Below are 24,669 nucleotides of genomic sequence, written 5' to 3' on the forward strand. Positions count from 1 at the left end.
TCTCTTTCTTATCAGCCCCTGTGTGTGTGTGATGGGATGCGAGTGTAACAGGCCCCGTGCAGTACAGCATGTGCCGATGTGACAATATTTCATTTTTATATTTTATTGAGAGGAGCCGCTCCCTAAGTGGATACAAACAGGTCTTTCTTAGGTAACAAATACACACCAATCCTTATTTTCTGGTGAATACACCCCAAAGAAAAACATACTTATATATATAATATTGTATTCCATTTGCCAATAGGCCTCCCTAAACGCTACACACTAGCCCTTTAAGAGAAAAATTGACACATATTCTTTATGCTATTTCGCTGGTTATTTCATTCAGACTGCTACCAGGAGAGAATGGTCTTCTTTTCAACCCTGTTTCAACGTTTGACAGGCGGCACTGAAACATGCGGACTAAAATAGAAAGGCAAGTATCATATTTATCTGTTTTATGTGCCCTTAGAGCTGCACACATACTCTATATACTGTATATATATATATATATATATATATCTCCACAAGCAAGCCCTGAATGCAGACTTTCCTTCCCAGTCAGTACAGTATCAGCATCAAAGCCCCCCCCCCCCCCTGTATTAGAGGAAAAGCTTTGACCAGCACAGACTGACTAAGCTACACAATCCCCCGCTGTGAACATCTCCAGAGTAAAAATTCCTGCTGAGCGAACCGAAGGGAGGAGCACCTGGTGTGTTATGTAATGCGTGGACCTCATTGTTCAACATGCAGCTCTGTGTGTTGGCTCTCTGCAGACTGTGAGGCATTATGTCCTGGACCGCGTTCAAGGATGGATGACGGGCAGCTGGTGGCAGCAACATGCCTCTGAACCACTTCACACATGCCCAGAATCCACACAGTTTGAGGACGGTCCTCCAGAAGGAAGCCTCTGCTCACTCTGTGAACAATGCAAGCATTTAGAAATAGGTATGCAGTGTTGAGAACCTCATCAGGAATGTGTTACCAAACGCAAGTGCACATGGAAAAGGCAAAGTGCTTCCTCCAAGATGTGACGCCAGAACATTTGCCGTGATAGGCCAAGAGGTAATAGTTTCTACGTGTCTCGAGCATCTGTGGCCACTCATTTTATTTTTGGTTTGCTCCTTAAAGTGGTTAAACGATCGAGATTCGAAGAAAATGCAGATGACTTTTTCCCAAAATAGAGTCGAATTTCAGCTTCGTGGCTCAATGGAGAATCACATTATTTGTGCAGTCTGCTATAAGGTGCTGAATCAGATTACATTTATTGAAAAAGACAATCAACATTAGACTAAATTGATTTAGGTAATGTTTTTGTTTTTTTTATGAACTATGTTTTTGTTTTTTTACCATAATGGCTTTTATCGTGTTCCTTCTGTGGAGAACCAACTATTGCCAACGTCTAAAAACTTAAGCCATCAATATCTTCCAAGGTGTTCATGGTAGTTGCCGACAGCTAGGTGCCCTCCAGATATGAACATCAATAGCCTGCTCATACACAGTCGTCTTCTTCCAGACTTCTCAATATTCTGCTTCTGGCTTTCCCTTCTTTTGGATATGACTACTGTTTGTTGTTGTTGTGATATTTGTCTGCAGAACTATAGAGCAAGCCCAAAGGGAGAACTGCTGCAGAGGTTTGATATATTACATCTCTTCTGTGTGTGCGTGTGTGTGTGTGTGTATCTGTGTGTGTGTTCATGCTTTATGGTCTGTTTTCTGCGTTTGGGTCCGCCCCCACACATCGTGACATGTTCTTCATGATTGACATGTCGGGGTGAAGTCGTAGGTTTCTGTTAGTAAAAGAAAAATTGCAGGAAAAGAAAGTATTAAAGAAATTCAATTCAGTTTATTTTGTATAGCCCAATATCACAAATTACAAATTTGCCTCAGAGGGCTTTACAATCTGTACACATACGACATCCCTGACCTTTGACCTCACATCGGATCAGGAAAAACTCCCCAAAAATAACCTTTCACAGGGAAAAAAGGGAAGAAACCTTCAGGAGAGCAACAGAGGAGGATCCCTCTCCCCGGATGGACAGATGCAATAGATGTTATGTGTACAGAATGAACAGCGTTACAGAGTTACATAAACACATTACATGAATATGACAATGTATGAATGGAACTCCAATCCATGAAACAGAAGGAGGTAGAGAGGAGGCGCATCAGCAGGGCCAACGCGGGAGGCCGACTCACCAGGCATCAGACACCTCCAGGTCCAATGGACCCTCTGAGACGTGAAGTCACAACGACTCCGGGGAGGAAGCAGAGTTAATAAGGTGCAATGGATAACATATAAATATGTTCTCTATTGACGCCTACAACTCAGTAGCTGCAACCGTCGGTCAAGTCATGTGAGATTTTAAGCATCAATCAATATAAGCATCAATCATCGGAAGCTGAGAAGGTTCTGCTTCTGTGTAAGAGATAATAACTCCCTCCCATAATACCTCGTCCTTCAGCAGAATGTCAGAGTGAACCCGTTTCACAGACAAAGGAATGCAATGATTACATTCCCCCCTTCAGCCACAGAAACCCAACACAGGAGTCAAGGTCACCGCTTCCACATTCCAGAGGACGGCTCCTCAGGTCTGTTTGCCCGTTGTTGTTGTTGGGTTTTTTTCCTCCGAGCTGAAGAAATATGGAGTCATAAACGTGGAAGGGGAAGAAGGAGCGCCGGAGAAGGATGGGATCGGTCGGAGGAGGAGGAGGAGGAGGAGGAGGAGGAGGAGGAGGAGTGCCAATGTGGTGGACTGCAATATATTACAACGACGCTCCCAAGAATCAAAAGCAATGAGCTGCTGACTGTTTAATAAACTGCGAGCTTACACAGCGCTATGCTCTTAACTATGATTCATTACCGTCACTGGATCTTCTATGAAAATAGAAGAGGCGCCCGAGGAGGCTGCTGGATTCCCGCCACACTAAATTGCTGTAAATTGCCTCTGCATTGCACGTAAAGACTTTTTTTTTTTTGTGGCGTTCATTTTCTTCTCCCCCTTCATTTCACTACCAATTAAAAATGCATGGAATAAGAGTTCCGAGAGCCCCGCGAGTTGTCAAAGAGTTTTTCAAATTCACATACTAAAGGCACATTATGATATGTTATTCATTAAGGGGTTGCCTTAAATCATAATTATGGACTGATATTTCTCTCTTTGTGAGGAGCTGAATGTGGAATAGCTCTTCGGGGCTTCATCTCAGCTAAATGAACTCTTTATGACACTCCAGCTCTATAGAGAAGATTTTTTAAAACGCTGTTATATTGAGGTCAGGCATATGTAGTGCATTACTTATCACCAGGGATGAACATTTTCCACATCCTAAATAAATGAATAAATACAAAATGAATCTGAAATTCTGTTTCATGTCATCCACTGAGACTCTGAACGTGTTTGTTTTTAAACAGAGGCGTGTATCGTTTCAGTCGTGCGATTTCATCTCAAGTCTCGAGAATTTCTCGTCATGATGAAAAAGGTGATATTCCGTCTCTTGATTTGCATTTTAAATATCAAAATTTAAAAAAGCAAAGGGTCGGTGCTTATCCCTGGAGAGAGGCTGTTTTTGGAAGGCCAGCCAGATACCGGTGGGAATTGCGGGAGAGAGCTTGACACACACACACACACACACACACACACACACACACACACACACACAGGGTGCTGCTCTGGTTAAAGCCAACGCTTGGCTGACTCATTACAGCGCTGCGAGTGCACTCATTAGTCTCCTAGTTTCTGTGGGCGCTGGAAGGCGCTTACAAAACGTGCCTCCAAATGGTCCTCGGAATGTTCCGTGTGCTAAAGTGCTCGTATGATTCTTCGGAGTTTAGGACGATCTATAATTCATCGCCGCCGCCCTCATTGTTATTCTCATTGGTGGAAGGGGGAGTCTGGGGAATGTGATAGGGCCCTCTTCTTACTGTTAATTAGTGGAGCGGAGACAATGGCTTTTTCTCAAACTTGTCAAGAACATGACCCGAGGCCATTAGGTGACTGGGAAGCGTGGCTCATATGCGATATGGCTGATATACAATCTGTGGTAAAAACCGGTGGAAATGGTATATAGAAGGGGGAGTGGGGGGGGGGGAGCAATGAGGCAGTCAGTGCTAGAAATGTTCAGGTCCCTGTGACTTGGTTTCATTGAGAGGTTTCAAGAACGCACGGAAACTTCACAACAGCACAACTGCGCTGGTCTCGGTACCTTGAGGCACTTCCTGTCGTCGGATTGTGACAACAGGAAGTAAAGAAGCTTTAAGTGCATCTCACTGTCGGACGTCACTTCGCTCCAAGTGGACACAAATATTGTTGCAGCCCCGTTAGCGCGTTATGTTTATGATGTAAACATGTGGGTTTACATCTTGCGGGAGATTTGATTGAAGGAAACATTCTTGCTCTTGCAAGTATCTTCACATTTTAATTTCTGTTTGTATAATGCAGCGACTGCAGGGAATAACAACAGGAGCTTTAATGTGGATCTCAATGGCTCCACAGGCTCAACTGTCATCCACTCGGGTTCTCTGTATCTGGGGGGGAGAATAAAACCCCATGATAAAGTGTTACTTTTAGAGATATGACAGGTAATAAAGAATCCCAGACCAAGCTTAACAAATACATTAGGCCATTTCCCTAAGCCCAGGGACACATTCCTGCAGTTGGAGAACATTCATTCATAAATAAATAATGGGGAAAAAGATTATGGGTGCATCTGGCTATATATGCGTATTAGCTGCCGTCCTCATGAAACCATGAATCATGATAAAGAGGATTCATGAGCACGGACGCATCTTTAAAATGTGGATCCTTCAAGCCTTTTGTTCCTGCAGAAAAGCTCAAGGGTCATGCGATTTCTTTCTTTACCTATTGCCTTATCATCCAATAATATATATGTATACGTTTACCGATAGGTCAGTGTAAAAAAAAAATGGAAACCAAAACAAAAGAATTCTCATGTTGGAAAATGAGAAATGATTTGCAAATGATAGCATGTCTATTTAATACGTGATAAGATGGTGTACGTTCCATGGCAGTTTTGGCTCTTCCTTCGTAATCAAAAATCAAACAGGGGGTCAAATGTCTGTCATATCAGAGTGTCTTGTTCCAAAGGTTCTGCAAAGTTCCCCGCTGGATGTTTTGTTGCAAGAAAAAATGAGCGTCTCACCAACAAGGTCACTTCTTCTTCGTGTTCTTCAGTTTGCGTTACTTCACCAGGATCTTGCATCCGGTTTCAGACCCGTGTACTGTCTGGCAGCAAGGTAAACAAACACGGACCGCTCAATGGCACAAACATAATCTTCCGCTATAGTTTTTTTTCCGTATTGGACTGCGCATGTATGCAAATGAAGGACTCGGGTATGGACCTGCTCGCTGAAGGATCAGCCATGTTGGAAATGTGGCCAAACACACAAGAATCACGTGTCATCGGAAAATAACCGGAAGCACACTGAAGGCACCGTCGGCACAAATGTGCTGAGCGGGCGCTGAACAAAGGGGTCAAACATATTCTGTCCGATTCTGACTCTACAGCCATAACCGCGATAATGGGATATGTAATCCATACCGCTTGCTATCGCTGCAGCGATCCACACATTTGCACCGTTATGTTTTTTATATTCTGCTGCATCTGAAGCCTTGGAGATATTATCATATATTGATGTGTTGCGAATGAATAAATAATCCTCACGTTGTGAGAATATATTGTTACTGTGATTTAAAACGTAATATTTATTGTAACAGATGCACCTCCAGTTTGACAATGACCATCTGAAGACTATAAAAATGTGTTTACAGACACACACACACACACACACACACTAAAGTGGAGCATGACCCTACTACACGAATAAACTTCTGGAATCACTATTGTGATACTGAACAAAGTATCTTTTATAGGTGTGTTATTTTCATAAGAAAAAGGAGACATATCTGTGCAACACCATAACCGCATCGTGATTGGATGTCCACGTGCGTGCACATCTATATTAAAATCAACTCACCGTTCCGATGTGCTCTGATCAAAATCAGGAAGAGTGACGATTTCTCTCCCCGCTAATCTCGGCGCGTTTGCTTTGTCTGAAACACGAGATAGAGAAGAGCAGGAAATGGCGGCTGGGAATAATAAAAATTCAATAAAGAAAAACACGGAAACAAAAGGAGGAAATTTCACTCGTCCTGAAACCACAGATGGGTTCCAAAGGTATGGCCGAGTACCATTGAGCGGTCCCGATGACAGGGTGGACACGGCCTTCGGCTAAAACACACACACACACACACACACACACACACACTTAACACGGGGATGCACCACATCTGCAGCTGCCCCACCTCCAGCCCGCTCCGCTGGCGCCCCCGGATCACTGCTCATGTTGTCCAACACGGTTCCGCCTGGGAGAGATCTTAACTATCAATCTCCCGGCTGTCAGCCACGCTGACCCGTCGCAGGAGGAATCAAACAGCCCCTCCCCTCCCCGTACTGGAGGTCCGTTGCTGTCTCGTCCGGCTTTGAACATTACCCCCGTGAAGGTTGATTGAGTGGTCGGCGGGGGGGGGGGGGGGGGGGGGGGGGGGGCAGTGTGCATGTGAATGTGAAATGAAGCTCAGCAGCAGATTGTAGGAAACAGGCGACTAATTGGCTGCTACATGGAGGAGGAGGAGGAGGAGGAGAGGATGCTGATAGTGGGGCAGCAGGTTCGTACGGCGGGCATCGGGACGTTATTCCCCCCCCCGCTTCACAATGAACGACAACTAAATCTCACAGCGCCTTATGAGCTTAATCACCGACAATTGGGAGACAGTCCTGAAGAAATTCAAGTGGAATAAACTGCACGGTTCGGCTGCATTTGAACACAACCCCGCCGTCTTCGTAATGGAAGGAAACGACTTGCAGTTAAAAAAAAAAAAAAGGCTCACGGCGGCCATTGTTCTCATCTCCCGTGTCGGAGCCTCAGCTCGCTGTGAGGCCTCGGCACTCTCATGATCTGTTGTTACACACGGGTTCATGCCGGTGACCTTTAGCACATGCATATTACGCCTCGGCTCCCGCACCTCTCGGCAAAGTACCTCTCCGTCTCTGTCTTCCTCTGGTTCTTCCCTTGAATTCCAACTGCTTTTTCCTGCCTTTCTAAAATCAATTATTATTGATTTTCTTTTTCTGCACTCTCCGGGGTGGAGTCAAAAGAGGGGACAAAGGAGATAAAACCACGGGCGAATTGCTAAAGTAACTCCACTGTACTGGGGGGGGGGGGGGAGTCAGACGCTGGTGCAAAGCGCTGGAGAATGAGAGCTAATGGCATCCTCCGCTTACCAGGATATTTCTAATGATTCACGAGGTGGATCTCAGCCAAGAGCTGACTGTCATCTTGTTTTATGGCATAAAGCAACATGCCGCTACAGAAACAGAGAGAGAGAGAGAGACTAAAATACTTCTAACTTTGGTTTTACAGCTGCTCTGAGACGACCTGCTGACTGGAAATCCGACGGGTGAGAGGGGAGACGATGACAGACGCTTCAACATGCTGGCCTCTTCTCAATATGTGTGCTAGATGATCTGGTTATGTATTTACAACACGAGTTCCTGTGTTAGACTGAACGGTGGCTTTGCTATGTGAAATGAAGACGTTGGGGTTGGGTTAGAGGCTCTGGCCCCTAAAAGCTCATTTTGGTGGGAATTCATCCAAGACTACTCAAAATAAATGGTCAGAAGTTGATCTCTGATAAACAGCTGTGGAAAATACCACAGCTGTGGAAAATACCTAAGTACATTTACTCAAGTATATAAGTATATCAGTACAATTCTGAGGTACTTGTATTCGAGTTAGTGTTGTAGGGAAAATACTACACGTATCTGACTAGTTACTGTTATTAACTCAACTATCAAACCCACTTGTTTGTCTGCTAAAATAATGTGGAAAACATTTGGCTTTATTACATAATTCCAAGTTTTAATGACTCTTTACTTTTGCCTTAAAAAACTAGTTTTATTTGTTATTTTGGGGTCACAATGACCTCGATTGGTTTCACCATTTAACACCAATAATGTTTGCTTGAAAATACTGAAACTAAAATACGCCTTATTGTACTAATCTGGAGTACAACGTATATTATTTTGATTTGACACAATATGTTTCTTTTTTCTGATGACATATACATAACTATTATTCTTCTGAGAAGAAATAAGTTGACATTTTTCAGCGATGGTTGCCGTTAAATGTGTGATTTGTGGATGTGATGCTTTTTAGCCACCGCTGACAACATTTAAGTCACAGTTCACACAGATTTGCTGGCTGCAGCAGTCGATGAATCAGTGTCCTCAAGCTGGTTGCTACAAACGGCCATTTGTGAGTAAAACTGAGCTCTGGCGTGCCGGCATCAGGCGCCGCTACGCCCTCGGAGAAGAGCTTGAAATAATAATCCAGAGATGTAGAGGCGCTCATGTATCGCACGGCCTTGAGGGATGAGCGGAGGATGAAAGGGGGATCTTTGCACATTAAAAATACAAACACCTTCATGCTGGAACAGCACACCATGTGACAGCCGAACGCTTGTATGGAGACAGACTGTGGACATCAGATCTGAGGACAGAGCCCATTGTTCGAGGGGGGGGGGCTAGACTCATGATGGGCTTCTCTGGCAACAATCAATCTCAAGTTGGGGGAATAGCAACTTCAATGTTGATTCAACTATACATATTGTGTGTGTTTCTGCTGCATCAGAGAGTCTCTATAAGAAACCCAAGAGATGCCCGTTGTATGGAGGCATTGGTTAGAGAACAGCTCCCTCTAGTGGCTGAATGAATACACACACACGCAAAACAAGACTAAACATTTTTAATCCGATTTTTTCATTTTTTGTACTTGCATGGGTAAACCAACAAAGTATATACACATTTGTCCTTTTGAAGGTGGGGGAAAATTAAAAAAAAAAAAAAGTGCATACATGATAACAAGAGAAATAAATTAACATGGAAGATGTCGACTCGTTGTAATGAACTTCTGAATGTCTGAAACTTTGCTCCGCTTGTAAAAAAATAGAAAAACATTTTTTTTAAATGAAGTGACGTGAAATGAAGAGGAACATGCTAGAAGAGAGGCCTCAATATCACTACAAGAAATACAGTAAAACAGCATTAATTAGTGAAAACAATCTCATTCAATGCAATGCACTGTATTTTACAAAATGCTTCATGAATGACGCATTAAAAATAAAAAACCCAAGTAAAAGACTGAAAGGTCAAAGTGGAGATGAGCTCCGCACTATATTGTTCTTTGTTAGCTTAGGAAACATTAAAATGAGACTCATGACATTCGTTCATCACACAGAGACACAGACTATGAAGCCATTACGGCTTGTTTTGCTTCAGTATTCCATGTTTCTGTTGTTTACATGTGAAAAAGAGGCCTTTAATAATATTAAAGACAACACACAGCTGCATTGCTGTAGTACAACAGTATCTGAAGGATTTTGGTAGTTCAGTTTCAGTGGTTATTGCAAAATTTGATTCAGTGGTAAAATTACACAAAACACGTCATTTAGTATTGTTCCACCTCGAAAAAGTGGAACTTGTGTGTAAAGAAAACATCACAACGATAACTCAACCAGCAGGATTCTCTAATCCGAGTTAATGCCCGTTAAAAGCATTTTGACAACCAGAGGAATCGCGACATCAGAGATTAAGAAAATAAATAGTGCTGCTGCTGCTTTTAGAGCACGTTCGGAAGTTGTTTCGAATAAATAATAATAAAAATCACATTATGATTGCAATGATTGACTTGGCATAAGTAATAGAGTGTAATATAAAACATTATATATATATATATATATATATATATATATATATATATATATATATATATATATATATAGTGTGTTTTAATTATTTATTTTTTTGGACAATCTTTTTAAATAGTTTAAGTGTGTATGTGTATATTTGTTTGTGTGTTGTTTGGAGCTACTTGGATCCTAAATTTCCCTTGGGGGGATCAATAAAGTACTTTAAAAAAAATAAAATATATATATATATATATATATATATATATATAGTTGCGTTTAGTCGACCGGCCACATCTTTGATGCAGCCGAGAACATTTCAACAGGGGTTCACAAACTGAATTAATAGAGGCTTTTTCACAATACATACATATATTCATTCATTCATTCATTCATTCATAAATGAGGCTCTTTAGAGATGATCACATCCCTGCTGGTCTACATCAACAACAACAACAATCATAAACAGAAAACAAAGTAAGTAACCCACCAGCTTGGTAGGAGCACCCAGAGAGTACAGATCAGCAGAATTAACAATAATAATAATAATACAAAGAAAGACTAAATATATATATACATATACGCTAAACATTACATGTTAGAATGCTCAAACAAACGATGGCATTAAATATATATTATATATATGTTTTTAGGTTGAATCATTTTAACTGTACAGATGAAATATTCTGTAATTTACAATTTCTTAAAACATTGGAATGGTGTGCAAATTAAGCAACGCGACACACCGGCCGCGCCCTGCTTTCTACTTTGACTCTTGCATAGTTAATGAAATACATGCATTAGCGTTTTCATGCACTACTGCATTCCTTAAAATCACTCTCAACCGTGTACATCGAACGCAACAAAAAGAGACAAGAACTGCAGTGAAGACAGCCAGAGAGGAAAATTGATTCCGTGAAGATGTTCGATTGCTTTTCTTGTACATTTTGCAAACTTTGTTGACATCTTGTTTCAACGGGTTATGCATTTGGATTAATTGGGCTCATTTACATGGGAGTATATCTCAAAAGTTGCACTTTTTGGTCATTCAAACCTCAGCTTCTTGAGTCTAATTGATAAATGAGACTTTATGTCCCTGTGCCATAAAACAGGACCACGGTGGCACCGTTGACATTCAAATGGGGATTTTTAATAAACGGCTCTACGACAGACTGTAGAAGACATATGGATCGGCCCTGAATGACGCATCTAGTCGCAAATACAAAAGAGTAACGTAGGCAATGTGGTGGCTGTACACACAATTGTTACGGATGGACGAAGAGCTTTAAGATTTAAGTTCAGCTTTAGAGTTCTGTACAGAAACAATATTCAATCATTAGCGTCACAAAGAGTCGGACCCCTTTTTAAATATCATAAGCGCGATAAAAAGGACATGAAAATGTCAAAAGTCCTAATGCACTGGGTTTTTCCGCTACATGTAATAAACGAGTAGATATAACGGCATGATAAATAAAGCCTTTCGAATGCACACGAGCCACGGCGACTTTAACGACATGAAGCCGCCCCGCTTTGATCCAAAGTGCCGCGGGCAACTTCCTGATAGATAATGATGTGGAGTAGAAAAAGAGCAGCTGCAGGAAGAGCGCCACATTTAAACAGCAGCATGTCGTCCACTGGGTCCTTAGCAGGGTCCTTAGCAGGGTCCTTAACAGGGTCCTTAGCAGGGTCCTTAGCAGGGTCCTTAACTGGGTCCTTAACTGGGTCCTTAACTGGGTCCTTAGCAGGGTCCTTAGCAGGGTCCTTAACTGGGTCCTTAACAGCCGCTACGCTGGTAATGACGGGGAGACGGAGGACCGCACTGCTGGTTAACACACAGAGTGTGTGAGTCTTTATTATACTGCTATATTTGCTGTGTTTCTATACTCCCAGTTTAACAGGAAGTGTAATTAGTAGAATTTGGGTTGAACGTGTCATCGTAGAGCATCTTTAACTGGCAAAAAGAGCTCAGATGAACAACTCGAGTGACAAATGAGAATATCAGATCTCTTTCGTAGCGTTCAACTGGTAACCAAGACGATGGAGACAGCTGTCGCCTGACAGCTAATTCTGACATCACTAGATGTTGTGAAATGTCTCCGACTCTGACCTCCGACCCAAAACAACTGCCTCCACTCAAAGCCAGGCGCCTTAAGGCCACTTGAACAACATGCATGCACGTTTAAACTGAGCGCTACTTCCTCCGAAACCATCTGAGAACAAATGTAAACCTGGTCGATGCTACAGAGAAACCGTTTAGAGAAATACTGTAGATCTAGAAGACGAGGATTATGCTAACGTTAAAGTACTTACTAGTGGTTGGATTATAATGGCATCACGACACTCATTCATTCATTAAAAACATACGCTGCGCTGGTATCTAATGTATGGTTATTGCTATTGCATGAGCGGTACAATGATGATGCTGATTGTTCAAAAGGAGACCAGGAAGCCTCCTGCCAAGGACACAACCCATGCAGACATGTTCAGAGACACAATACATGGAGGTCTGGGACTATCAAATGGCTCATGGGATTTAGTTTCAGTTTGGCGAAGCAAATGAAAATGGCATTGTCTTCTCCAATGAGCTTCCACAGGTTATGAGAACTGCTGCAAAGCGGCTTCTGGCTCACTGGAGTGTGTGTGTGTGTGTGTGTGTGTGGTCACAGCTCTGAAAATACGCACATTTAGGAAATATCAATGCCAGCGGAGACTCGGTCTGTTGCAGCACCAGGTTTAGTAAAGAGGGAAACGGGGGGGGGGGGGGGGGGGGGGTTAAAAGGACCCCTGAAACATTGAGATGAATGAAGCCTTCTTTCACGATATGTCTTGTGTGTGTGTGTGTCTGTGGGTCTTGTGTGTGTGTGGGTCTTGTGTGTGTGTCTTGTATTTGTGTCGTGTGTGTGTGTGTTCGGAGTAAAATAAAACTCCACAAAGTGCAAACCATACAACATTCCTACTCAGTGATGCGTACAGTAGTCGACTTCTATGTTGCCAAAGGCAATTATTTGTTTCCATGTAGTCTTGAAAGGCGCTTAAGATTATTGTCATCTTGCTCATGGAAAAAAGAAATGAGTTGTATCCTCTGTGTGTGTGTATATGGGTCAATACCTGTACATATATATACTTTGACTTTCATTCCAAAAACACACCGTCCCTTTGAGAAAAAAGTAGTTAACTTCAATAAGCATCTAAAAAATACATTTCTATCAAAAGAAGTTCTATTATCAAACAAAAATAAAGTTTTAAAATATTGGAAAAATCCGTCTCAATGCCGTCTTCGAATTCTCAAATATTTGTGGTCGAGGGCCCGTCGTCACCTCTGTATTCATATTCTGATGTCAATAATCAGGAGTGATACACTACATGTCTTTTCGCTATTAATCTTGGAAATGAAACGTACAATTACATGAATATAGTCCGCTTATGACATTTCCTCCTCAGCATCAGACAAACTACCCATTAACCAACGCATGGAGCAAAAGAGTTTGAATAAAAGGATCGCGGGTTTAACTCATTAATAGTCAACTGTTGTTTGGGAATGAAACTCTTTTGTGTGTGTGTGTGTTCTCTAAAGTTGAGTTTTAAATGCTTATAGAACATCAGAGAGGTTTCAGCATCGACATCCAGCTCGTTACCTTCTCAATCTGCAGAAAGGCAAACGGCGCACAGTCGGTGCACACGGAGTCAACGCCTCTCGGCCCGTTAACGTCTTTAAATGCACCAGCTGCTGCTTTAAAAAAAAAAATAAGAAAAAGAAAAGAAATCTGGTTCCGTCAGCAGGATATCTCTGGCGAGCAGACTAAACCTAATGTTTGCCGCTTTTCAAAGCCGTAACAAGCCTCTTGTCTGAAGGAAACATAATTGGATTTCAAGATTCCAACAGGGAATACTGTGTCAGCTGTCATGTGAGCCTCGAGTACACACAATTAAAACGGGTCGTGATGCGCAGCTGAACGCGTACGGCATTGCTCATGATCCCTCAACGCCCGACGCCATCGAGCGACTGTTTCGCTCCAATCCAGACCGACTGCTCAAAAAAAAAAAAAAAAAAAGGGAGGTGGAAATTGGTAACACGCACCTTTAAAAAAAAAAACTGTTTAAGAACTGGCCGCATGCCAAGAAACCGTTTGGGCAGATGATGCACGGTACTCTCCTTTTTTTTTTTTTTTAAACTAATACTCAAAGCTGGCTGCCAATGTTCAAACCTCCGAGCCACCTGATGCCAAAAGCGGAGCGTTCGTAAAATGCGTCTGGTTACAAATACAATGAAACTTAGGCACAAAGAAAATAGCTGCATTATGTACGGTCAACGTAAGGACGGGTTTCATTGAGGCCTCTTTGTTGTGCGCGCAGGAGATTGCATGCTCGCCGACAGCTTTCGGGAAGACGCCGCCCTTTCGAGAGGCTTCTTCCCGTTAGAGGGAGACTTGAGACTTACTTCGGAAGTGGAAGACTTGGACTTGCCGACGTTTAATAGAGTGCGACTGAGAGAGCTGGCGGGCTTGGAAGACTCTTTTGTCCCGGGCTTCGACTCCGTGGAGGTCGGCGAGGGCGACGCGGCATCTCCGGTCTTTGCCGGGTCGGCGCCGCCGTCCTTGGCTTGTCCGTTCTGCTTGCACGTCCTCTCTGAGGCTTTTTTGCCGAGCAGGGTGCTTTTCCCCAAGTCAGCCGACCGGCGGCTTTCCCTTTGTCGGAGGGCGCTCTTGAAGAAGGACAACCCTTTTTCCTCAGACTTGCTGCCGCGCTGCAGGTCTCTGTTGGACACGCTGGGCGAGCGCAGGCTGGTGACCGAGGAGCTGCTGCTGGAGCTCCTCACGGACCTCCTCTCGGGCCGCCCGCTCTCCCCGCTCTTAGACGGGGAGGAGCGGGCCACCGAGCTGCCTCGGAGGCCGTCGACCAGGGGGCTCGTGTGCATAGAATCTCGGCTGCAGCTCCTCTCCACCAGCCTCTTCCGACTACTCGCCGAGCTTTTCTCGGGGACGCCGGCGTTCTTCTGTGCGGTCGGCGATAGCGAAGCTGAGGACTGAGGCGTGGGGCGGACGAATGGCTTACGTTGTGGCGTCACCACTACAGGTTGAGGGGCCTCCTTGGTTCTGGAGGGAGTTCCACAGGGCGTAGAGGTGCTTTTCTTGGCATTTACACTCTTCTCTTTAGTATTGCTCGCCTTTTTGCCTTTCACAGGCGTACTGGAAGACGTCTCGGCAGCGCAGGTCTTATGGGTGGAGCACAAGCGTTTTTTTGAGCTTTTCTCTTGCTCCACTTTACTGGAACTCTTCGAAGGGCCCGAGCTTTCTGCCTTCAGGGTGAATCCTCCGAGGCTGCTCTTGCGTTTCTGTTCTTTGGAGGGAGTCGCTTGGACGGGGAGAATGTTTTGGTCGATAGCCGTCGTCTGGTTGTTGTTTTCAGTTGGCTCGTTTTTGGTGCTCTTCTTCTCCACTGGAGTGGGAGCCCTGCAGTACATCATGTCCAGGAACCTGGTGTTGTTGTCCTGGTCACTGAAGTTGCTCTCCATCATGGACAGGGGAGTCCTGCTGCCAAAGTAGCGCTCGTGTCGACTGTAGCTGCCGAAACAGGACGTGGAGACTTTGTCGTCGCAGGCCTCTCCGATCCGCTCCAGAGGAGGGGAACCTCGAGAGTCGAGGGAGAAGCGAGAGGGCGAGTTGGATCTCATGTGCAGCTTGGCGGAGAGAGACCAAGAGGGCTTTATCCCACCATCGCTGAAGGCTAACGGGCTGGCGATGGACGACCTGGAGGACGAGCTCTGAGGCTGAATGCTCCTCACAAAGGGGCGGACCGAGAATCCTCCTACAAATCAAAAGAAACATTTCAAAAATAAATGTAGTTAGAAACCCTCAATTAATACTTTTACAACAAGAGTACAGTTTGCTCACCTGGATTTAATATGGTATCACTTTTGTTTGATATCTAAAGTTCTCAGGTGTCTTCTCGGTCAGCTGAAATCTTACCGCCACAATGACTACGAGCAATAAATTATAAGTTTATTAACTACTGATGTAGGAAATACATTTTTAGACATTAAGATTAAGAGAAGTTTTCAAAAAATAAATTGTTGTACAGCTCCATGGTTATATATGTGAAAGTTGTAGTGAAATAGTTTGGCCTGGCCTCCCTTTTTAAAAATTAATAATGGAATGAGGTCAAGGTGGGAGAGTTCCTGACTATAAACATCTCTGGGAAACCGTGGTGGTATTTTTTGATTCCAACAGAAACATTATCAGTGGAAGGAGAGTTGCATTTTGTACAAAGGCTTGTTCTAAAAAAAGTAAAGAAGCAACAATGTCTCTTTGAAGCCGTTTTAGTCTATAACTCCATAACTCATGGTTTGCCAAGTGTCGTTTTTTATATTGGTTTTGGTATGCTGAGTTTAAAAAAAAAGGTCCAGTCTCATCTGGTGGATGGTTGGTTTTTGCTTTTCCAAAGATCAAAGTCACAAGCTAACTCTGACCTTTGTGCTTCAACAAAAGCAAAAAACACAAAGAAATCAATCTGACTCCCGTCGACAGCGTCTCACCGTCATCTTCGCTACGCTCCACCGGAAACTCCACCGACTCAGCCAGTGATGCCAGAGAGGTGCGTCTGGATGAGGCTCCAGAGGCCAAGCTGGCAGGCCGGCTGCCGGGCAGCCTGTTGATCCAGTGGTCACACAGGGAGGAACTGGTCGAACCTGCGAAGCAGACGGTTTTAAAGCCTCAGAGGCACGGTATCAAATAACATGGTGATTTCCCATAAAGTCTGAGATGCGTGATAGGTACATGCACATTGAAATCACAATGGCAACATTAATTCAAACCTAATCTTCTGTCACAATGGTACTGTAGTGTACCGTTGGGCTATGTATATGCAGATATTGTAATAAAACTACACGCAATGCGACTCAAATTTGAAATACAGGAGATATTTGGCAGAAGGTAGGAGACAAATACTGACCAGCGACCGAGCTGTTGGCCGACCAGGAGGGGATAACGGTCCTCCGCTGGTAGAACAAGATGTAGGCCGTCTGCTGGCACACGTCATCGTCGGCCACCGGTGAAACCTCGCTGTCATCAAAGCAGTACCACTGACCATCGATGGAGTTCTTACAGTAGGCTGCGAGTGGAAAGCAAAAGGGAGGAACGGGTTCAAATGGATGAGGAACACAGAACTATCCGGTCTTATTCTCACACGACATTTGGACCGGTGCGATCGTTCGTAGGGTTACCCGTGTAGTGGCCGCCGTGCATGTTCCCGTGGTGGTTGCACACAGCATACAGGTCATACAGGTAGTCGTCGGGGTTTCTTCCCAGGCCGTACGGCCGTCTCCAAGGGGACCAATGGGAGGGTAAACTCCAGCTGCTCTGGCTTCTCTTAACCACATGAGGTGCCATGTCCATGCCCATCAGCGGGAACCTCACCATGTTCTGCATCTTCACCCTCCGGTCCCCCTCCTGAAACAGAGGCCAGGATGAACACTTCCGGATTTGGGGATCAGCTGCAGCCTACCTACTTGTTTCAGGGTGATGTGTCATCCGTTTTCAGGCAGAACCAGGAAGTCGTCGTTTATTTGCCGTTTGATGAAAAGTACACAGTAGCTACAATCGTTACGATTCCACGTCCCAGGTTTGATTCCGGCCTTAGGGCCTCTGTTGCATGTCAAACCTTTGTTCTCGATACACAGACAGTAGGTGCACTTCCACATTTCTGTGAACAGTGTTTGGTCGAGCTAAAATACCTGTCTGAACCTCTTGAGATGCAGTATGAGCACGTCCGGCAGCGTCCACAGGCTGAGCTTGATGCGGCCCTGCTGCAGCTGCTTGCAGTGGGGACAGCGCCAGGCATCGTCTGGGGCCAGCTGAAACACACACACACACACACACACACACACACACACACACACACACACACACACACACACACACACACACACACACACACACACACACACACACACACACACACACACACACACACACACACACACACACACACACACACACACACACACACACACACACACACACACACACACACACACACACACACACACACACACACACACACACACACACACACACACACACACACACACACACACACACACACACACACACACACACACACACACAGCAGCCGTCAGGGACGAGCGGCGACCACACTGCTTATAAAACAGGCCTCAAGGCCCTGAGTTTTCCCTCTCATTTCCCTCTTTTCTCCTCGAGAGCGTTCGCAGGCAAGTCAGACCACAGAGTATGTGAAGGCCTGCGCTCAGTGTTCTCCAAAACATGGCATTAGAAGTCAAACACACAGTAAAACCACGGAGGGAAAGGCTTTTTGAATGTCAGCAGAGGAATGAGGAGGAGACTAATGTGAGGCTGCACTTGAAAACACACTTCCCACTGATCAATTCAAGATGTATTGTCTAATGTCAAACTACTGACTGCAGTAATCGGTGCCGTCCATGCGTTACCTGCTCCTCCTTCGTGTAGAGCTGGAAGCACTGAGCGAGGGTGCAGGCCTGCGGCTGGTGATGCTGCTCCCTGTGCAGATACACACTCTCGGCATCGGGGATGTACTCCTCCTCCGTGTGTCCAAACAGACTGTGGGAACACGAAGCACAGCTCGTTCATGCAACAGCAAAGTCAGCCGTGAGGTTTTGGTCCAGCTGCTTATCGGTAGAGATATTACATATTTCAAGACGTTTGACACAGTACTCCAGATGGTCCTTTGATAGAATATTAACCGGCTTGAATCACATATGATAAATCGGTACTTGAAGTGTTTCTCAAAGTAGTGGCTCTTGCAGCAGCATTGTACAGCTTCACAGACCAGTGCAGGTTTGAGTATTAATTCAATTTCTTGCGGGGATTTTCCTCCACATGTTGCCAAAGACTGTTGCTCGTGCCAAACAGGACTTGTGATCAAGATGTGACTTCCATTAGACGAGCAACGGCTGTGTATGCGTGTTAACCACATGAAGTAATTAGCCCGAGTGAGGAAATAAGAGCGGACATGTTGTCGATTGTGTGGGCGGAACTTCAAGCTCTGGTGTTTACTTGTGGTTTGAAACCACAAGTGTTTCAAAGTAAGACCATTTACCGCTAGATTAAGCAAATAATGTGAATAGCAGCGAGTCGCTTGTTTAATTGTTCTTTGATCATATATTTCCTGTTTTTAAAAAGGGTAGGGATATGACATGCAACAAAGGCATATAAAAGGCGGTTACATGGCATGCATTGTAAACACTCGGCTCCACAAACATTGTTTTTATTGGTCCTGAAGCTCCGATATCGTGTTTGCACCAACATTGAAACATTTTAAAACGAGGTCCCGCCCCACTCGGCGTGTTTAAGAGATTCCATTGTATTTTCCTTTTTATAGGTTTGACTTAAGTTTATCTTAAATGTAAGAAAAGAGCTGGCTGCCACCCAAAACAATTAGTCAAGCAGCTAAAAAGATCCTTCGTAATGATTGTAGCTACTGTGTACTTATCAAACCCAAAATAAACAGAGACTTATTGGTTCTCATTGGTTACCTTGCGGCGTGGGAAGAAACCTCTGATGACTACTTGTATATCCTGTGTGCTGTGTGCAACCACCATGGGAACACGGAGGCCACCAACACGGGGAACACGGCAAACGATTGTCCCGGTTCAAATGCCGTTGTTCTTTTTGCCTCACCTTAAACGGATGTCCTAACGTGAAGGCGCAGCGATGGGTTGGCATGCTAATCTTTTGCGAATGTGACAAATTATTTCCTTCGACGAGAAGTCACAATGTGTTGAGAAACAGGATTTGATGACCTGATTGACAGATTAAGGATCAACATTAAGTAATTCCCTTGCAGGTCACTAATTTAGTCTTGACTCTGTTTTGTTAATTAACGTCTCATCCCTGTCGGGACTGTGACTCACACACACACACACACACACACACCGCTGCACGATTCAGACCTATTTAATATTATTTTACATTAAAACTGATGCCATCATCTTACATAACTGCTGACACAGACAATCTTGTGAGCCTACCCATTGAGGCCTTCAATGGAATTACAGTAAATCTTCAATGTTACGTCTCCAAAGCAAGTTATCCAAATGAACACCGTGCGTTGATGGGATCTGGTGCGTGTGGTTTCCAATGAAGATCACAGCCAACAAATGTCAACACCGGGGCCTCCATTTTATTCCGGAGATAAAAAAAATAAACGTATCAATAAGTAATCTTCTTCACTCACTAGTCCTTGGTCTCTTTGTCCCACTCGACCACGATCTTCACGTGTGGCGGCCCCCCCCTGTCCACAGGACTTGAACGCTCTGTGGTGGAAACAAATGAGGCCATTCAGTTACTCTCAAAGAGCAGATATACATTTAAATGTAATATATATATATCTCTGCAGTTATGGAATTGTGTGTAAAACAGACAACATATACATACACAGAGAGAGCTTTCCATGTAAGAACCTCTGTATCAGACTTAGTGATGCCAAAATCAACTTTGACTTTTGCACCTCTATTGAGCAACAATGGTGTAACTTTTTGTTGTTGCGAACTGTAATAAGCCAAAACGTGCTGAACTGGCTTTTTATTTTTTATTTTTTACAAGCAGTCAAAATCATGTCTGGGCATGTCACCAAAGCAACAGAAGAAAATAACTGATGTGTTCAAAGAGAAGATTAACGAGATGGATGTCATTCCGACGTCACCCCGTTACCGACGGCGACGCCTGTCTTTACCGTGTTGTGCAAGTGTACAGTGTTTGCTTGAAAGAGGTCAGGGTCGAGATGGAAACATATCTTCCAAATGTTTGATTCAATATAGACATGCACATTCAACATTTTACTGGCTGTTTTTCAACCTTTTCAACACAAATTGCTCTTCAAGGCATTATTATGTCAATAGGTTGAGATTCAAGGAGGTGTGTGTGTGTGTGTGTGTGTGTGTGTGTGTGTGTGTGTAAAAAAGACATATGACATTTGGATGTTGTATTAAACAGCAGAACTGACCTTTCCACGGTCGGGTGGCACAGCGGCCGCTCATCTTGGGGAAGGAGGTAGGTGATGCCGACGACGCCAACCACCCTGAGACTGAAAGGTCCAACCTATGCAGGGACACCATTGTTAGTACGTCGAGCTTATCAACAAAGTGTAACCAGAAGAACAACAGGAGTGCCCATTCATCATTTCTCTAACTCAGCCTTTCACAGTAATGTCCAAATCAGTTTATTTACTGTACAGAAAAGCATCTGGTTCCTCCTCTTACCTGGATGTAGACCCCCGGCCTCAGAAGGTGACGCATTTTCTCCAGGATCTCTTTCTGCAGAGCATCCCAGGTCACAGTGCGCTCCATGTACAGTACAAACGGCAGGCCGAACCTTTAAAACAACAGCGTGTGCTCCATGAGCTCTTATTTCACCGCGAAGCTTTGAACGACACCAATAGCCCATTACTTCCATTTTTCAGAAGTGGATATTGTGTTATAATGATCCCCCCCATCTTCATGTATCGCATGACATATAATATTGAGATTGCCGTACCTCTTTCCTTGGTGGCCGGAGCAGGCCCTGTTACACACCAGAAGGATAATCTTCTCTGGTCCCAGGTTCTTATTGGGCGATGCAGTTAAAGGTGTCGTGGCCCCTTGCATGAAAGATGAAGTCCGGCTGATTTCTGTCCCATATTTTAAGTTGTTATGATTCAGGTTTGCCAGAAGACTTCCTGTGAAAGAGACAAACCGGTCTTGATAGATTCCCCCTCAATAAATGTAATGCGGGAAAGAAAAAATAATCTGACGATTGGCAAAAATCTGAAGTACGATTTACCTCTTTTTGTGCGTATATTATCCAGTTTGAAGGTCTCCGGGGTCTCAAAGGCGAATATAGAATCACTCTCCTGAATGATCTCAAGATCATCATCATCATCGCAAAATGAGCGATGGAAACCGTCATAGTACATTTCAGTCAGCACAAACTGAAAGAGAAGAAAAGAGTACATTTAAAAAATGTTGTCCAGTTTCTTTTAATACTGCAAAGATAACATTTACTCTTGTGGCATTTTCATGCCGCCAGCTTGAATCGACGTGAGCACCCCGAAGGACAACAGTCTTAAAAAATATCTTATTAAAAATGGTGGGTTCATGACAAACAACTGCTCAGAGATAGAACTGGCGTCAGGAACAGTGAGCTGACATTGAGACTGCAACAGAGCCTCGGTGTGAGACCCTGAGCCGATGGGAGACAGGAACAGTACCTGGTCCATTGGGATCTTGGTCTCACGTGACACGGCATCTCTGAGGCGATAGACGGTGCTGTTGAGGGGAGCAGCAACTCCAATCCTCATACAGTGAGAGTACTTCCCCTGGTAAACCACCGTCACGTACAGGGGCCTGGCAAAAACAGGTCATGCAAATAAATTAAAAAAAACACACTCTTCTCGCGTACTTTGCTATGCAAGCAAAGCTGCCCCCGCTTTAAAGACGTGGTTCACATGTATTTCAGTGGAAAGATGTGAGAGACATTGTTTTCCTGAACTGACGACATTCCTGTTGTTTTGGTTAAAACGGTATAACTCCTCCTGCACCCTAAGCCCCCCCCCACACACACCAGGTTGCATTCCATCTCCTGTAACACATACTGATATTTGACTCAAGTTCTCGTAAACTCAAATGGTGTCAAACCTTTGAAGAACTTCAATAAATCTCTCGCTTGCTTAGATGGTAGACAAACAAACCTTTCATGAAAAGATTTTTGAACTTATTGAGCTTATTAAGCAGTAATATTTAGTCAACATGCAATGCCCTGTTTACCTGGTGCTCAAGAGAGTAACTCACCGTGTGTGTGGCAGTGGGATCGGTAGGGAGATGCAGAGGAAGGGATCAAACGTATTGCTTTGCTTTTGGCAATGTGGGCAAGTGAGAGAAGACCTGTTGGAAAACAAATGTATTCCCTTAATACAATGTGGCCATACTGGTAAAACTAAAAAAGCATGGACGTTTTATTTGATATAACGTGTACCTGTACTGAGCCTGAAATAATTCTTGGACAAAGGACCCGGCAGAAAGGGGGGGAGATGGCCCCTCTAAGCTTTGATCGTCCTCTTCAATGGGGGGCTGAACAAACACAAAACAGGTTTTACTGGTCAGATTTATAAGTCATAAATAAAGCCAGCCTATCAGGTTCCACTCCAGAGACTAAAAGAGGAAAAACAAGACCAGGCAAGTCGAGATGAGCAAGAATGTGAATGCAGCTCATTTGTAAAGATGCACCGAGTGACCAGAATAATATAAACGCCTGAGTTATAACAGTGACACAAAACAAGTCTATTGTTTTGTTGCTTTCCAGATATAAAAGGATTGCATGGCTGAGCAATAAGGAGAAAGTGTGCCACATGCAAATCCATGCCCCTCAATAAAAACAACCGATGCCCAGAACGACCCCGCACCTTTATAGCAGGCCTGATGTTGGGGTTGACAGTGTTGAGGTCCTCGTGGACTCTGTCCAGCAGCCACAGCAGAAACTCCTGAGCGTCGTGCTGAGCGTTCCCTTTAAACTGGGTGGCATTTTTCGACACGGCATTCTGCAACAAACAAGCACGGCCCAAGGGTCACAAGGCAGGCAATGTCAACATCTCAGCACTGGAGTGAACTTCAATATGTTGGTCATGAAGTGCATTTTATGAATACGCGTAACTTATGTACCAGTGTTGTGAGTTACCTTAAAATCCCTGCTATGCTGCGGGGTATACTCAAAGGTCCACAGAGCCCGCATGAGTCCCGACAGCTGCTCTGTGACCTCTCCTTTGGACAGAGGACCCTTCTTCTGCAGATGCACGCCGTTCATCTTCGGTCTGCCCTCCTCCAACTCCTCGCCTTTGTAGTGCTCCAGGACCAGGTACTCGGCGAAGAGCTCCGTGTTGCTGAGACACTGCAGCACCGCGTTCATGAAGCAGGTGTTCCCGTGGTTCTTGAGACCCGACACTCCGGGGATCCGGTCCCCCGACAGGAAACCCGCGAGGTCCCCATCGTCCATGGGCACGTCTTTGCTTCCGGGCTTAAAAGTGGAAAAGCCTCCATCGTCTTTCTCATCTTCCGCTTGCACTTCAGAGCCGAAGTGGGACAACGCCGTCAGCGTCCGGAGGAACCTGCTCATGAAGCTGCCCACGGAGCGCACGGAGCCGCGCCGGAACAGCTTCTTGCTGAAGCTGGACTTCTTGTCCTTGATCGCGGCTTTGCAAGACATGGCTCCGGTTTCACTGGCGTTTACAACTCAAGACAGATGTGCTGCTGCTGCTGTGGAGAAGAAGAAGAAGAGGAAGAGGAGCCATCTCCACGGCTGCTTTCTGCGGCTCCATCTCACAACGCAGCAGTCAGCAATGACTGCAGGCAACGTCAGGTGTGTTAGCGGACCTGAGCGATGTCATGTTAGTTGAGGAGTCTTCTTCTGAAGCATGCAAACTAGTTTCACTTGTCAGATAAAGTGAGCATTTCGTGCACTACAACCTCGCCAATAAAAACAGCCCAATTAGCTAATTACTTAAGAAGCGTAACACACACATCGCTGCGGTCTGTTGTTTATGCAACTTGCCCGACGGCGATGCATCAACATCGGTTCCGCTGAAGGCGAAGGCAGCGGAGCTAGCCGCTAAGCTAACGCTGGCGCGCGCTACAATAACAACAAGAGCAGCAGAAACAGCAACCGTCTCGGCTCGGCCGAGGTGTCCACGTTCACCGGAAGCTGGTAGTCCGCCATGGTATGCAGGGAATGATGGTTGGGGGTGGAAAGTGTGTCCGGAATGTGGTTACGCTCCCATTGGTCACATATTTAGAGGCACGTTCGGGCGAAGCTAACAACAGAATGGTTTTCACTTCTTCTTCGTCTTCTTCTTGTTCGTGTTTGTTTTGGCAGCTGGTGAGCTGGCGGACAGCCACGTGACCGCC

General features: G+C 44.7%; 1 protein-coding gene across 1 annotated transcript; it reads right to left on the minus strand.

Annotated features, from left to right (window-relative positions):
* Nucleotides 1-5,974: 5,974 nt before the first annotated feature.
* Nucleotides 5,975-24,601, minus strand: usp31 (ubiquitin specific peptidase 31). The gene is given in 18 exon segments (XM_034538927.1): nt 5,975-6,050; nt 14,182-15,548; nt 16,276-16,428; nt 16,692-16,850; nt 16,963-17,188; nt 17,473-17,592; nt 18,208-18,337; nt 19,974-20,017; nt 20,019-20,052; nt 20,742-20,836; nt 20,998-21,109; nt 21,272-21,452; nt 21,557-21,704; nt 21,984-22,119; nt 22,564-22,656; nt 22,748-22,842; nt 23,175-23,309; nt 23,447-24,601. Coding segments are annotated over 18 exon segments (3,777 nt in total). The 5' UTR covers nt 23,972-24,601; the 3' UTR covers nt 5,975-6,026.
* Between the last annotated feature and the right edge of the window lie 68 nt (nt 24,602-24,669).

The sequence above is a fragment of the Cyclopterus lumpus genome, chromosome 8, assembly GCF_009769545.1.
Source record: "Cyclopterus lumpus isolate fCycLum1 chromosome 8, fCycLum1.pri, whole genome shotgun sequence".
In the NCBI taxonomy this organism is placed as follows: Eukaryota; Metazoa; Chordata; class Actinopteri; order Perciformes; family Cyclopteridae; genus Cyclopterus; species Cyclopterus lumpus.